General features: G+C 39.1%; 1 protein-coding gene across 1 annotated transcript; it reads right to left on the bottom strand.

Moving 5' to 3' along the window:
* Positions 1 to 685: 685 nt before the first annotated feature.
* Positions 686 to 12,090, bottom strand: LOC115827287 (histamine H3 receptor). Its single transcript, XM_030791098.1, has 4 exons — positions 12,018 to 12,090; positions 11,025 to 11,279; positions 7,012 to 7,178; positions 686 to 1,567 (listed from the first exon to the last, which is right to left on the bottom strand). Exons 1-4 carry the CDS (start codon positions 12,088 to 12,090, stop codon positions 686 to 688), a joined length of 1,377 nt encoding a protein of 458 aa, XP_030646958.1.
* Positions 12,091 to 16,432: the final 4,342 nt, after the last annotated feature.

The raw sequence follows: 16,432 nt of genomic DNA, 5'->3' as shown, positions 1-16,432 counted from the left end.
CCAACTACACTTACGTAACTCTTTGTCATTTACATAATATATTTTCAGATATGAAATCTTCAAAGGCTCTGACCAGTTATTTTATCAGAAGAGATTCTGTTTTACGGACAGTAATACAAATAGGCTCATAAACAATATAATGGGGAGGTTATTGGCCAGGTTTCAATGTTCAGGGAAAAAAAAAAATTGATGGGTTATGGGTTATTACTTGCACTGTTCTTGTGATTATGTTCAATTTAAGACAGAAACCGTTAAATGATGATTTGACTTGGATTTGTGAACTTTATACATAACTTAATTTAAATTCTTCTTTAGCTTATACTCATGTCCTGTGAAAAATACTTTTCCGGTGTTATTCTTATTCTGTTTCCCAACCAACAGTGGAACTTATTTAGTTAGGACCTTGTCATGAAAATCACCAGAGCTGAATTATTCTTCTAGGAGGACACCTGATGACACCTAATTTGTCATCATGAGACATTTTGGTCAGCTATTTTTGTTATCCAAAATGTGTTTATCGTTACATTTTTAAGCTCCCATCCTCCCATAACTTGAATTTCCCGTATAACTTCATCCACAAGCAATTCAGCTCTAATCCTCTGACACACTTGCTTGTCCTCGGGGGGAAAAAATGTCTGGCTTTTTGTGCTCTGATTGTGCTTTGCACTCTGTTTGGCTGGCCTTGTCACTGGCAAGACGGGCTTTCCTCATGTGGCCGAACAGACTGGCGCTTTGGGCACAGAATCTTGGCAAAAGCCCGGCGGAAGCTGCTATGACACAGTGGGTATAGGAAGGGGTTGATGGCCGAATTTAGCCATAGTAGCCAGAAAGTAACCTCATACCAGTGGTACTCAACACATCGTCCACTACACGCAGCACGTATAATCATCAGTAGAGTGTAGGGCGCCCAGCATACACCAAAGACACATACAATCACTGCCAGAGACTTGGCGATCTTTTTGTCTCGTGACAGGCGCGAGTGACCTCCGTTCCTGCAGGGGGCGCAAGAGGTAGGGGGTACTTGTGCCTGGATCATGCGTGTCCTTAGCCAGCCTCCCACCACTTGTTTCTTCTTGCCAACAGTCTTCATTGTCAGCGCTACGGAGTGGCTGCTACTGGGGTCTCCACTGGAGGAAGGTGACAGCTCCTCATCCTCCTCTTCAATAACTGCGGAGACAGCGGCTGGTTCGCTGGAGGACACTTTTCGTGATTTAACAAAAAAGACAGATGACGCCCTCCCTTCCATGACCCTCCATCCGTCCTCTTTTTCGGCCTCTCGACGAGCCGCCCTGTTTCGGTTCCTCCTCTGAATGTTCAGGTAGATACTGAAGTTGAAGAAAGCCACTGAGATGAACGGTGAGAAGAACTCAAAGGTGGAGGCGCTAAGAAGGAAGTACCAGGTGCAGTAAAACTCGGCAAAGCACTCGTCAGCTGGGACAATGCTCTCACCCACCACCAACTCCCAGAAGATGATGGCAGGGCCATAGAGGAGGAAGGCGAGAACCCACACGGCAAGCATCTTTCCCACAGCCAGACGAGTCATCCCCTGCTGAGCTCTGTATCTGACCTGGGAAGTGAGGAATTACATTGGCACCCACAAAACTAGTAGACTTATTTGTGTGAAAACAATGGTTGAGTAATGAGACGGCATTCAGTTTTAAGTCTTAAACGTTTCTTCAAAACCAACAAATGAGCTAAAAATGTATAGCTATGAAATAAGTACGTAGGAAAAAAACGTAGAGTTGACCTCTTGTCTTGAAACACAATAAAAATCAAAGAAAAAAAGTGAGTTCATTTCATTTAAATGAGGTAAACCAAAAAATGTTGTTGTTGTGTGTTATTGGAATTGCATGTACGTTAATCAATTGATTACTACAATTAGTTTCAGCATCACTAAGTCTAATCAGTCTTTGATTGAGTGTCTCGGTGGAGCCTTTGGGAAGTATTTAACGTATTGCACTGCATTTGAGAATTTGAGAGTAAAAGTGTTTTTTTTTTTTCTCCACAGAAACTACTGGATAGATTCATCAGAGAAACCCTACAAAATCTGTATGCTTCCAGAATGCCATGTGGCATGAATGAAAGAGATTACTGATTACTGTGATTGCTTCTTTCAAAGAAAAAAAAAGAAAAAAAAAGTTTGGCATTAAAGCTTCTTTCTCCCTGTCATTCTCTCTCTCTCTGCCACATTTCATTTCATCAGTCAGTCCAATGAGCACCATGGTATCAGCTATAGTATTGGTGACTTTTCTTTAAACAAAGAAAGTGAAAGAACAAATCAACTATAGCCCCTGTGAAATCATAAAAAAATACAAATATATCAGCACTACTGTCTAAATAAGCACACTCACACATACATACATATATATATATATATAAATTGAATAAAATAAATATTCCTATTGTTTATTTGTAGGATTCTTTGACTGTGGCAGTGCCTAAGTTCTTCTTAGTAAATGGGCAGCTGCACTGTGGAGACTGACAAGGCTTTCTCCTCAGCATCTAATGATCGATTGTTCATCAAGAAAGCACCCAGAAAAGCATTCAATTCGCCCCTCGTTTTGAAATTCCGGCGACCGTGTCTCTGTTTTTAGTAACCTATTTTTCAGGACACTGTAACAAACTAGGTGAGAGCAATATGATTGCTTCTCTGTTTAACTGGGGAAAAAAAACCTGGAGGTGTTTTCAATTTCAGAAATGACTACTGGGAATAAAAGTAATCTTCCATTTTTATCCTAGGGAGGAAAAACACAAGTCCCCAAGGTGCAATTTTAAGATAAACCTTTTTGTTGCCCTAAAATGACTGGAAGTAAAAGTCATGCCTGGAACAGGGAAGTCACATCTCCTGGGCCACAGACTGAATACTGTGGAGTGAAACAGTTATTATGGTATTTCACGCTTCATCTTTCTCCACAGCGAACTGTTGGTGCATATTCTAAGCCCTTACATCATAGAGTCAGCAGATTAATGCTGTCAGTGACAAGACACTATTCACACCTGCACATGGCCCATTTTGCCCCGTTTCCCTGACTGCTTTAAACAACTACTATTTAAAAAAAAAAAAAGTTTGACAAAATTAGGAAACAGTTTTCATTTGATCAATCATTTTTCAGAACTGATCTTTTTTTCTTATTTATGTTCACCATACAGTCATACTCATTTCATGAATTCAACTTCACTTAACCATTTGAAAAGAGAGCAGAGCTTGCTGATTTATCCCTTATGATAATTTACTTTGAATTAAAAACTGTTTAAAGATCATTTGAAGATAATTATTTAAGAATATTTACATTTTTTAAAAAGTAACATAATGTTATTGTAACATACAAAAGTGCCTTAGTAGCACTTTCATTGTTTGCAGTTATGTTTATGAGGCACTAAACAGGTATTTATGAACTAATCCCCTTTCTTCTGGCCCAAATACGTAATATATGAAAGAAGCAAATGAGACAGTATTAAATACTTGTTCTGCATAAACACTTGTCATGCACAGTCAGTTCTGAGTCCCTGTTGTAAATCACTGAAATTATTTTATGTTTTGTATCTTGCATTTCTAAATGAAAAACATAAGACTACAGAACAGCGGGATATGTGGCCACTCACTGGTGTGATATGGACACTTATATAAATGTTAAATTAAATGTGTGATATGGACACTTATATAAATGTTAAATTAAATGTGTGATATGGACACTTATATAAATGTTAAATTAAATGTGTGATATGGACACCTATATAAATGTTAAATTAAATGTGTGATATGGACACTTATATAAATGTTAAATTAAATGTGTGATATGGACACTTACATAAATGTTAAATTAAATGTGTGATATGGACACTTATATAAATGTTAAATTAAATGTGTGATATGGACACTTATATAAATGTTAAATTAAATGTGTGATATGGACACTTAAATTAAATGTTAAATTAAATATGCGATATGGGCACTTAAATAAAATGCTAACAACTCGCTCACAAGCATGTTCAGTTACAGCTCAAGTATGATTAAAGTAAAAGTTTTTTTTTTTTTTTAACTAGAGCACAATCCACAGGAGCTGCTGCACAATGCTTTTTCTCCCTGACCCTCATGACAGTTCAGAGATATTAAATAGATGAAATCTTTATCATCCATAATTAGCGCAAGTATTTTCAGTCTGTGACCGAAGAAGACATAAAATGGGTCTATATATAGGCTTGTGTTATATTTTTTACACAAAGCAATTGCCTTGCATATATACTGGATCTATCTCTCAGAAACGCAATGTGTGAAAGGCGCCTGCGGGCCACACTTAATCTTATGTTTCACAGCTGTTGTCTTAATTCTCTCCACATTTGAGAAGAAAGAGTGTCACTAAGAAAGGAACGACTAGTTGAGATGAGTCTGTTCGATGCCCTACTTGAAACAAAACTCAATGGCAAAGACTTTCGCGTTCCTTTTTACTTTTTACATAATTAGTCTTCTCATCTGTCACAGTTTCATCTTTTCTCTGCGTTGTCTGGCACAAAGGAACTCTTTTCTAAGGTCAATGTTTGTGTTTCATATTTCATTTCTAAAGGTGCTTTGCTTTGTCAAATGCAGCTTAAACAAATAGCTTGCAGCGCAACAGTTTCCTTAAAAAAAAAAACAAAAAAAACTTGTACCACGTAGTGTGGTAAACATTTTATGTCTTGAGTATATAGTATATTCTCTTAATCCCTTAATCCAGAAATTTAACAAACTGAGAAGTATTAACAAATTAGACCAAAGTCCGATAATAGCCCAGTCTCCCAATCAGAATCTGACTCTGAAGAATGTAACTCACAAACAGGACTTTTAATGTTAGGTTTCACAGCTGTCATTTTTTTTCCCCCTCACATTTGAGAGGATGCTCTGTCACTAAGACCAAATAGACTAGCTGAGACTGTCTGTTATAAGCTTTTTAAAATGTCAGTTATGAAATGCAGTTCCTTGGGAAATTACAAATCTCCACTTTTACATCTCATTTAACTGATGACTATGCCATGAGCAGAATTTAATAGGTTTTAGATGCTAACACTCTATATTACATTCTGAGTGTATATCTCTCTATGTATGTAATAGACATGGTGATGGTATTTTAGCGAATGTTGAAAGCTTCGGAAATGTCTTTAAAATGACCCTTTAAAAAAGCCTGGGTATCTTCCATTTGAATTCTGGTCACATGCAACTGTATAACACTCGGTGAAATCATTTGAAAGGGTGATTACACATAGTGCTCAGACCATTTAAATCAGATCCAGATTGTTTACTGGCAACATAGTGCATTAATTCACATGTTTAACTGGATGGAAGGCTTGTTGGAAGAGGCAGGGATGAAGAAGTATTGATTCACTGGTGTCAGGAGAGACAATTCTCATTTAGATACATGGTGCTCTTTGACTGTGCAGTGCAGGCCTCTGTTAATGCCCACTTAGCATCGCTCAGACTATTCAAAAGTTTTCAGGTCATTTCACACGGTTCACAGTTACATTTGTGTCACGTTCCTAAAGCTTTGTGTTCTCCAGCATAAGAGCCATTCTCTTTTGAGGGAAAGTCAATATTTGTGTTTCATATCTCAATTTGAATGGTGCTTTGCTTTGCTAAATACAGTCCAAGGGAACAGACTGCAGAGAAATTGTTCTGATTCTTTTTCTTTTTTGAGAGAGAAAATATTTATTTATATGTTCTTTTTTTTTTTTTTTTTTTTTTTTGAGGAAACATTATTCTGTACTATTTGTACAGCATGGCATAGTTTACATTTAATTTTTCTTGAGATAGATGTTCCATAAACAGTGAGTCATTTCAGTAAGTTAGATTAGACTGGTAAGTAAGTCTCCTAAAAGATATGTTCTGGGTTGAGGCATCTTGGCAAATAATCATTTGATTTCTATGGGTCTATTTTAGTTCTGCTGACTTTTAGGCTTACGGTAAGCATCAGAGAGCTTACGACCACACAGCAAACACAAGGTGGGTGGAAAGGTCATCCACAGGTGCATGCTGGTTAGGACAGTCGCCATCTAACTAACTAAATTAACTGTGATTGGCAGTTCTCACGCACGTTGTCACAGACTGCACTCACACTGTCTCCTCACATTTGATACATATCATTTAATTTAGATAAACCTTGAAAAAAAATGGCATTCCCTTTTTTTTTTTTACGCTTGCCTGACAAATGCATACCTTTTTATTTTATATTCATGACTCATGCCAACGCCAGAAGCAACACATTTAAACAATTTAAGAGAAAAAAAAAAGATATGACCTAGAGCATTACCATATTGTTATCGTGACTGTAGACTGAGCAAGATGTCATTATCAACCCTCACCACACCGTCTGGCTGAGATCAACAACGACAAAATCAAATTACGCCATGACCATCCTTGTTGACTCATCCTACAGTGGGCAAGCCCAAAGGGAGGGCACGATAACAAGAAACCAATAAAGGCCTGGGAGATTCAGAATCTGCAGTTTGGCAGTGTCTGTAAGTGGACAGGAGACCTTTGACTATGCCAGTAACCGCAATAAACACACACATAACACACTTGCTTGAGCATCTTTCCTCGTCCAAAAGTAATTGAACAACAGGACTACGCGCGAACATTTCTAATCAAAACAAATATTCAAAAGCTCTGAGCACGTCTCCCACTAACTCAAAGATCAGTTCTGCTGAACTTGCATGAATATTACTCTACTTAATAAATGGGATTCAGTCATTTCATCCTCTGCTTTTTTGGATAGATCTCATTGATTAAGATCTGCTTTTTTGGATACATCTCACTGATTTATATCCAACTAAACTAAGTAAGTCACTGAGTAAGACAGGGCAAGATAAGAAGGATGGTCAAAGCTGGTATACTGACACTTTCCAGTCCTTCTGGGCGGAGAACTCCATCTCTCTTTCAAAGCAACAGCTAACAGCTGGCTTTTAGAGCCAGAGAAAGCCAGTGTGTGTAGGTGTGTGTGTGTGTGTGTGTGGGTGTACGAGTGCTTTCATGTTTGTACTCACAGCCCTGGTGACAGAGAGGAAGCGGTCATAACTGATGAGGACGATGTTAAAGACGGAGGCAGTGCAAAGCAAATAGTCCACGACCAGCCACAGTTTACAGAGGCCTCGGCCTAACATCCACCGGCCTGTCAAGACGTACGGGATGTACACGGGGATGCAGAAAGCTCCTGGGAGGAGAAAACATCGTATGCTTTACTTTTATCATCCTCAGTTTGATCTAATGGACCCATAGCCTATTTTTGAGCACTCAAAGCTCTGTTTTCACACTCCAGGAAGGCAACGAGTAAGAACGGCGACTCTGACTTTGCGTGGTTCTGCGCGCTTAAACTCAGTTAAGATTCTGAATGATGTCCTACATGTTAGGATCAGAGCGCTCAGGTTTGCTGTTTTCTCGCTGTTGTTGTTGTTGCTGATAATGCGAAAGAGTATGCCAAAAGAAAACTCAGGTTTTTATGCAAAATAGCAAAAAAATTTGATGAGAAGTATATGGGATTGTCATTCCTTGTCAACTGCATCTTGATATTGATATCAACATGTTATAGTGTTTAAATACACTGCCTGGCCAAAAAAAAAAAAAGTCGCCATTTGGATTTGGAGCCTACGGGGGCAGTGTTGTGATCTGGGGTTGCTTCAACTGGTCAGGTCTAGACTCAGCAACGTTACGTGGCAACAAACGTCAGCTGAGTACCTGAATGTACTGAATGACAAGGTTATTCATTCAACTGATTTTTTCATCCCTGATGGCACGGGAATATTCAACGCCGACAATGCAAAGAATTATCGGGCTCAAATTGTAAAAGAGTGGTTCCGAGAGCACGAGGAATCATTTTCACGTATGAACTGGCCTGACCTTAACCCCATTGAAAGTCTTTGGGACGTGCTGGAGAAGACTTTATGGAGTGGTTGGACTCTCCCGTCGTCAGTACAAGATCTCGGCCAAAAACGAGTGCAACTCTGGGCGGAAATAAATGTTGTGACGTTGCATAAGGTTATTGAAACAATGCCACGGTGAATGTGCGCCGTGATCAAAGCTAAAGGCGTTCAAACGAAATATTAGAGCGTGTGACTTTTTTTTGGCCAGGCAGTGTATCATACAGTTATGTAACAGTATAATTAGTCCTGTGTACAGTATGTGCTTATGGCACAAGTGCTGAACTAAAGATTTGGTAGACTTGTATCATATAGCTGTGCAAAATGAATAACTTATGGCTCACTATAGAAGTGGTCTTCAGTCTAAAAAAAGGATGTTTTATTCCGAACTGATGTCCATTGAAATACACTACTGGACTATAACCAAATGTAACCCTTTACTTTAAAGGGTTGAAAAAAAAAATCTCAGTTTTTCACGACACTGATAAATGAGTGGACCTCTGTCTCTTTGTCAAAGAAAAACCAATACATGAATGGAACCTTGGAAAGAGCCTCATATCACAAACAGCAAAGGTCTTAGAGAGGCACAGCTTTTGATATGATTTTAAAGCATCATTTATAAACACGATATATAGCCTGCCAAGGCAACAGGCTTCTCTGTTTCCTCAGTGAAAAAAAGCCTCACATCCTCCACAAATGAACAGTTAGTCATCCCTGAATACAAAGAAAAAAAAGGGAGAGAATCCTCATCATTATATCTATTCATGAGGATATAGACCATAATCTCTTTCTTCTGCTCCTTCTTCTGACATCCTGCCTCTGCCAAAGAGGTGTTAAAGTATGAGATGTGATGCTGATAAATTTCCATATTCCGTTTTAGTGCCTGTTCAAGAAATGTTGTATTTAAGGTACTGTCATTTTTTTTTTCATTTTTTTTTACCTTCAGGAGATTTCTTTGGCCTTTTTTTTTCCAGTTTGTCCATTTATCAAGCTAAATCGTCTTTTTTTTTTTTTTTTTTTCCTTTTCTTAAGTTCTGGACAGTGTTATATTCGCTCATCCTGTACCTTGGTTTTACATCATCTCATGTTTGTCAGTCTACTGTCTGAGTTTTTCCCAGATGTCCTTATGCGTTAAGAAAAAAGGGGACGGATTTCTCATCCAGTGACTGCTTTGCAACTCTCAGTGTTTAAGGGCCCCCGGGCGCACCAAATCAACACTTGAGGAGGCACAAGAGGCTCAGTTCAATTGATTGAGAATACTCGCCAAGTTTTCAAATAAGTCAATAATGACCTGTCATTCTTTTTTTTTTGCACTCAAAACTTGAGAGCAGTGATCAGCAGCATCCACTCCACATTATCCCTAGGGGGGAAAAAAAAAACAACCATATAAGGCAATACGGTAGAACAGCTGTGACAGACTGTAGCTACCAAAGGTCGTTGTTAATTTAGACACTCTGTTAGCAGAGGGCATGAACTTCAAACTAATATAACGAAGCCTCTTTAGACTTAAAAATAAAATAATAATTTAAAAAAAGATAAACATTCCAACCCAAATTTTGATTTTGATGCCAATTTCAGTGTGCCATAGCAAACATTTTTTTTGTTTGTGATGGAAAATTACCAATAGCAAGCTCCATTTCTCATTTATCAATCCTCATTTATCTAATCAAATACAATTTTCTTTATTGTCATCACGTTCTGCTCTCCAGTTAATCCAAAATGTGCAGTCAGAATTAACAAGGGGTTTTATGCTGGTCCTTTTTCACAGTCTTTCACAACGTGGACTCACAGTCCATCCACTGAATTATTTAGAATATCAGTGTAAGGTTCAGCATTCACAGGTCCATACACTATAGACAGATAACCCAGCAACCACAAGAGGCACACTCATAATGGTGACCCTTGACACTGGTATACAGATATACAAGAAAGCAGTATACAACAGGGTAGTGCACTTGCATATTAAAAGTACTCCATATAAGACAGCACAACGGCCAAGACACACTGTCATTAGAATATTAATCTCAAACTCTTACGTGTTTCTGCTGAATTGTGTTATTATTATAACTTTGTGCAGAACACGATAAAATCCATTCCAAAGTCTGAAATATCTTCTTTGGCAAATTATATTTTTTCCCCTTCTTCCTTGGACGTCATCTCAGATCTGGGCATCTGCTCATATCTGGGCATCTAAATCATGTTTTCCGTGTACAAATAATCTTGATAAATGTGGCAGCACACACGCACCTCTCTAAATCCCTTCTTAAATACTGCTCCAGAGAGGCACTGAAATTTGAGAAACACAGGTTTGCAACTCACTTTAATTGAAAGGGAAATTTTTTATTAAATTGTCTATCCAGATCCTTCCATGCACATCAGCACTCACTGCAGCAGCCAAAACAAAAGGGGCAGGAAGACATGAAATAAAGTCTCTACAACTGTGCCATCAAACAGAAAACGTTGGATGTATATCCTGAATTCAACAGCAATGTGGACTCTAGTTGTTTGTTAATGTCTGCCTATTCTGAGGCATTTGAAGAGGTGACTGCATAGTATCAGTTAACTCCTTCCAGACTTGTTATGACATAAGCAGAATACATTTATGGCAAAATATTGGCTATGCAGAGGGTTCTCTCTTTTCGATGTCCACAAACACACTTTGAATTCTAAATTATGGCGTTAGAGGCAAATTATGCTTGGTTTCATTTTAGGCACTTGTGAATGGCGTGTCACATGTCAAATGAAACATACTGTCATCAAACGCAACCAAGTTCAATTTTCAGATTACATACGTGCAAAAATGCATGGCAAAACTGCATCTCAGGTAATGTGTGCTCTCAGCTAAAGCGATCTAAGTTGTTGGTTAAAGTGTCTGATCTTCTCTTCTTCCCTCTTACGGTCTCAGTGATCGACTGATCATTACATCTACAGACGCAACAGTGAAAACCATTACTTTTGATCATACAAACCTTCGTTCTCAGTGTACGGTGAAAACTTTGAAAGGCATTTTATGCTACTGTTTACAAAGAAGTACCCGACAAACGTGATAACGTACCCAATTGTGTGACAGACAAAGAAACGTTATTTATGGTCAAACAGAGAGAGAGAGAGAGAGAGGTGAACTCTCATGAATACATACTCACCGACGAGAAAATCTGATATTGCCAAATTTAGGAAGAAATAATTGCTTTGATTTCTCAGGCTCTTGTCCACGACGAAAGCAAGGATGACCAACGCGTTTCCAACAACGACTACAATAACCAGGGTTATCATTAGAACAGCAAGAATCACCATCATGTAGCCTGGTAGGGCGGCTCCATTGCTATCAACAGCCGTGTCACTCCAGCTTGTATTATAATCGGAAAAACAAGTTACCATTGTCAGATTTAAACAGAAAACTAAGTTTCACTCGCATTAAAGACCTAACTTGGCGCTCTCCTTCATTATAATGTGGAGTAAACGGTTCCCGCGCGCTTGCTGTTCGGATCAAACTCAGTGTACATCAAGAAAAATGTTTTGAGAGGCATCGTTGACCGGTGGAAAACTGAGTCTCTTGTCTAACTTTTCTTGATGAAAAATTAAATCGGTGTGAACACCACTTTTCCGCAGAGTATCTGGTCCCATGAAACTCTGTGACTAACTGAAATATTTTAAAAGAAAGCGTTGCGGTGCATTCCCTCAATGTAAACCTACAGGCGCTCCTAAAAGCATGTGGGCAATGTGAGCAGCGCGGACAAGAAGTGTTGCGCTCTCGCGCCTCCCGTCGGATACCAGTCGTGTGGTCCAATTAGCGCAACTTTAAAAGGCTGGCCTTGTGAAATCAGACTGTGCGAGGACCTGACTATAAACAGCTTAATATTTTGTTTTGTGCTTCGTGAATCCGTTAACTGTCACTCACTTAAATGATATGGGTTTTTTTTGTCAGCCTCAGAGTATATCAGCTACTCGTTCCATCCTCTGGTTTCACAACTGCGCAGACTTCTAGCTGTTTCTGTTTGTTCGGACCTGACTGTACTCGACGAATATAGTCCTAAACGACGGAGACTAAAGGACGTCTTAATTTGGGTACAATAAATGTGTGTATAACACTAAGTGACGCCGTTATGACGTTTAGACGATTCAGACATTCTGCATACGGTACTGTACCAGCTGCTTCAGCACCATGGATAGCAACACTGGCACGACAAGTTGGTCAGAGCGTGTTTCCATAGCGCATATTGTTTTTCAGGGTCCCCCTCTCCACCCCCCCCAAAAAAAATCTAGGTCAGAAACAACGGATGTCAGAGAGCAAAACATTTTCTCTGGAGGCACAAAAAAAATTTTGCCATTTCTGATTCAGATCAAAATCTAGCACGAGAGGCTCTATCCTCGTTTATATTAGATTTATGTGCTAAAACCCTATGCTGAATCCACAGAGGTAACTCACTGAAACTGCCCCTCACCCATGTGCAGGTTTCAAACAAGCCATTCACAGCTAACAACAGAGAAAAAAATGACTGAGCTGTATCCTCTGGTGAACATGTTCCGGCCCAATATGTCACTTTCATCAAACTCTTCAGCTCACATCACCTGAAACAATACCCAACTGTACAAAAGCATACACACACACACACACACACACTCACAACACACACTCATACTGCTTTTGGTAATCACATGCTCTGTCAGAGGTTGAGTCCTCTACTGCCAAGTGAATCACTTCCCCGGTGGCACAAAAGAGCAGCCTGTGCCCATAAGTTAACACAGCTGTGTGTCAGCAGCTGACGTGACTGACAGCACAAGAGGGATTCATGCCGTACTGACGTATCCAGCAGACAGATGTCATGAGAGGAGTAAGCACACTTACCGCCTGTTCACATGACTCTGCATAACTCCCCCCCCCCACATCACCTCAGCTTCAGTGTAAAAATACATTATGCACTGCTGATTAACTGGACAGCTCCAGCCATGAGATTGTCTTCCATTCTTAAACATGACAATCAAATGTAAAAAGGCAGAAAAAAAACGTCTTTTCTCTTGCACTGGTGGAATCTTGTGCACAGAATGTCAAATGAAACTGTCAATGTGTGACTTGACTTGCAGGACCGAGAGTGGATTCACAGGCTAAAACAAGACATGGGATACCGTACTGTTCCCTGGAAGGGCAATGCTTCACCAGTCCAATGACTTCAGTTAATTTTCTAGTCTCTGTAAATGACATTTTAATTCTGCAATCAAGTGGTCTGAGAGCTTAGCTACTCAGCGGAGCAGTGCATCACTGATTACACACAGAAGGTTTGGTTTGCCCTTTTCAGATCCTCATTGTTGCGATATTTGGGTAATACACTCCCCTGTCCAAAAATGTGACATGCAGATTGTAGTTGTGGTCAATCTGAACTTCAGTGTGTCTGCCACACATACGCTCAAAGGAACTTAACAGAGTTTCAAATCTACACTTTAGGAATCATGGGAACTGAAAGAGTCTAACGCACTGACTGACAGAACACGCCAACAGCATAGAGGGAAGTTTTTAATGAACAGAACTGACATTTCGACGTCACAGATGTCTTCCTCAATGACGATTCAAATTCACAGATCTCTTTCTCAGAGTCACTGACTTAGTTATCTATGACATTGAAAGATTGGCCTTATTCATTAAAAAACTTATCCGCATGAAGCTGATGTACTCCATCAAACTCTGGAAAATGTCAGCAAGTTCCCAAGACTTCTGCATAAGGCTTGCAGGTTTTTAGAGTGTTTTAAGTGTGTGCTTGGGGACCCCAACCCATTCACTTGAACAATTCACAATCACTTAACCACTATACTAATACAAAGGTAGAAAAAAGAACTTGAAAGCCTGCTTACCAAGCTTTTGTAGTATGTTTATGTGCTGTTGAAGAAGCACGGAGCCCTGATACTGTAGATGAAATTCTTTTGTCCTTATTGGATGCTCTCCTGATACAGGACCAGACAGAGACACTTAAATAGAACACTTTCCAAAGCCCCCTTGCAATGTTTGATCTCCTGAGATGAAGGGGCTAGACCCTCATTTGAGTAAACAACAGTGACCATCTCACAGGCCCACTTGAGAGGGTAAAATAACATGCATTACCATTCCTCTCTGCTTATCTTCGAGCTCAAGTGACGAATCTGGCCCCAGTTAATGTGCTGATTTGATTTCTCTCCCCAATTAATGTTATTCATTGATGTTCTCGTCAGTTCGTGTGCAAAAGGACAGCAATTCTTACATGACATGCAAATGAACTATTGTCATGTAAAGCAAATGCCTCCTTATTAATGTCTCTGTACAACTGAATAACTGCTACAGGTGAACACCAAGAGCTTCTAAAAACTGACTGCACCATAAAATAGTTCCTTGAGTTAAGGGCAAGCATGGAATGTGTTAACTGCATTTAAGCTCCAAGAAATAGGCTACATCTGAAGTAAAATGTTCACATCTAGTAATAGTTTATTTACACTAGAAAATCTGAGGTACAAAGCAAAGCCTTTATGAAATTAAGGAGATGTTCCTGACAAAATGCATATTCAGTTCTGAGTTTGTGCAAATTTAATGTGAGTAAAATTAGTAAATATATATATATATATATATATATGGATATATTGGCTCTGTTTCCTTGGAGAGTTGTATGTCTTCAGTGCACAGTGTTCTGGAACAAAATGTTTAGTTAAACCAGAGAATTAATCATTATGCACATTAAGCACATTAACCACATCAAGGCTTAGCAGGTGAGAGATGATCAACCGGAATGTTACGCTTCATTCAAGGTAAGCCAAAGATGTGTTTTGTTTATGTTTCGGCCTACATGTTTCAGGCAAGTTAGCAAGTGCTTATGCATGCAAATCATGCTTGGCTTTTCAGATGAAGAACTTCACACAACAAAGGTCTGCAGAAACATTTGGCAAAGCCCCCTGAGTAGTGGAGAGCAGAAATTGAATCTGAAAGGGTCACCACAGCACAGTCAAAAGGTGTATTAATATTCATCAAGAAGAGTCAGCAAGACGAAAACACGGGGGAGGGGGGGGGGGGGGGGGGGGGGGGAGAGAGAGAGAGAGAGAGAGAGAGAGAGAGAGAGAGAGAGAGAGGGAGGGAGAAAGAAAGAGAGTGAGGGAGAGAGAGAGAGAGAAGTGAAGTGAAGGCTTGAGAGAGAAGAAAGAGAATGCATGAAAGAGAAAAGGGTGTAATAGTCAGAGAGATAAAGAAATGATGAGAGTGATGAAAGTGTGGGGTCTGAAAGGGGAAGAAAAAGGGAAGAGAACAATGGCGTAATGCAGTGTCAACGACCATAAAGAAAATGAAAGAGACTGAGAAGACTGTTGCCAGTAGGACATCTGGATATTACATTTCTAAGAAACTCCAGGAAATTGAGTATCATGTTCTCATATCCTATAGTACCATCTTTTATTATGAATCAAATGTTTTAAGAGCCCCATTATCACAGTAATATGCTTGAAAAATGGTAAATGTCCAATATCCATCTAACCCAGATAAAAAAAAAAAAAGAAAAGATTTTCTTAAGAGAAGTTCACTTTTAGGTAAAGTTCAGTGAAACTGTTCCCTCCTCTTTTGAGATTAACACACACTTTTTTTCCTGTAGAATACTGTGTGTGTTAATAAAAGACAACTCCATCATATCAAATAGGGGAAAAAATCACCTGGTTTGATTGCTTATCATATCAAATTGATACAACTTGGTGTAACACATATGAGACAAATTTTGTCTCAGTATTCTTGCTGGTACCTTAAACCCATTAATGATGGATGCAATGACAGCAACTCTGAAACCCTTAGAAAGACTTTTTCATTTTTTTTTTTTGCCCATAAATTAGAACTCAATCTTTCATGAGTTTTCATCACACAAGCTTATCTTACAGAGCAATTTCACAGTAATCTCTTTCTTACACGCATGCTGTAAAATTGTGACCAATGGCATGTTCGATTTTAAAGAAGGGAGCAGTCAGCTCACTCAGCAGTTTTCGACCAGTTCTCGGAGTGTGAGTGTATGAGTTAAAGTTATTGCCAGACATCACTTATAGGCACACTGCATTTATGCAGGGCATTAAAATATTATTAAAAACCTCCTTTTATGGCCTTTGACAAGTGATCACAACATTCCTGTACTCCTATGTGATATGGAAGACAATCAGAAAATTCTTGCAGATGCCTCTAACAATATTTAACTTACTGGTCAAGGTTGACGTAAAAAAAAAAAAAGAAAAAAGAAAAAGAAAAAAGGCATTATAACTTTCTTTACCTGTGATTAACCGACATGCCCAATAAGCTGTGTTCCAAGGCACAGGCAGAAAATTTCCTAAATCTTCCCTCTGTGGATTTTAGGTCAGAGGGTACTGTGCTGCAAAACTTGTCACAAGAAATTACACTTTGTCCCGCCAAGGTTAAATTCTGATGAACTCTGTTGGAATTGGAAGTGCAACGGTCATCAGAATCTCGGCCGGAATATCATTTGCATTCAGAGAGCTATAAGCCTTACCAAAATGCATGTGAGTAAAAAAAAAGAACAAAAAAAGTGAGACATGAATGCATTTAACAGTT

This window comes from Chanos chanos, chromosome 14 (genome assembly GCF_902362185.1).
Source record: "Chanos chanos chromosome 14, fChaCha1.1, whole genome shotgun sequence".
Taxonomy (NCBI): Eukaryota; Metazoa; Chordata; class Actinopteri; order Gonorynchiformes; family Chanidae; genus Chanos; species Chanos chanos.
This window is presented reverse-complemented; position numbering and strand designations above follow the sequence as displayed.

Bases quoted from the DNA above. Each gene is read 5' to 3' on its own strand.
- LOC115827287 (XM_030791098.1), bottom strand. From the start codon at position 12,090: ATGGAAACACGCTCTGACCAACTTGTCGTGCCAGTGTTGCTATCCATG. The intron at 7,179-11,024 runs GTGAGTATGTAT...TTCTCCTCCCAG, and splicing joins AATATCAGATTTTCTCGTCG to GAGCTTTCTGCATCCCCGTG. The intron at 1,568-7,011 runs GTGAGTACAAAC...CTCACTTCCCAG, and splicing joins TCCTCTCTGTCACCAGGGCT to GTCAGATACAGAGCTCAGCA.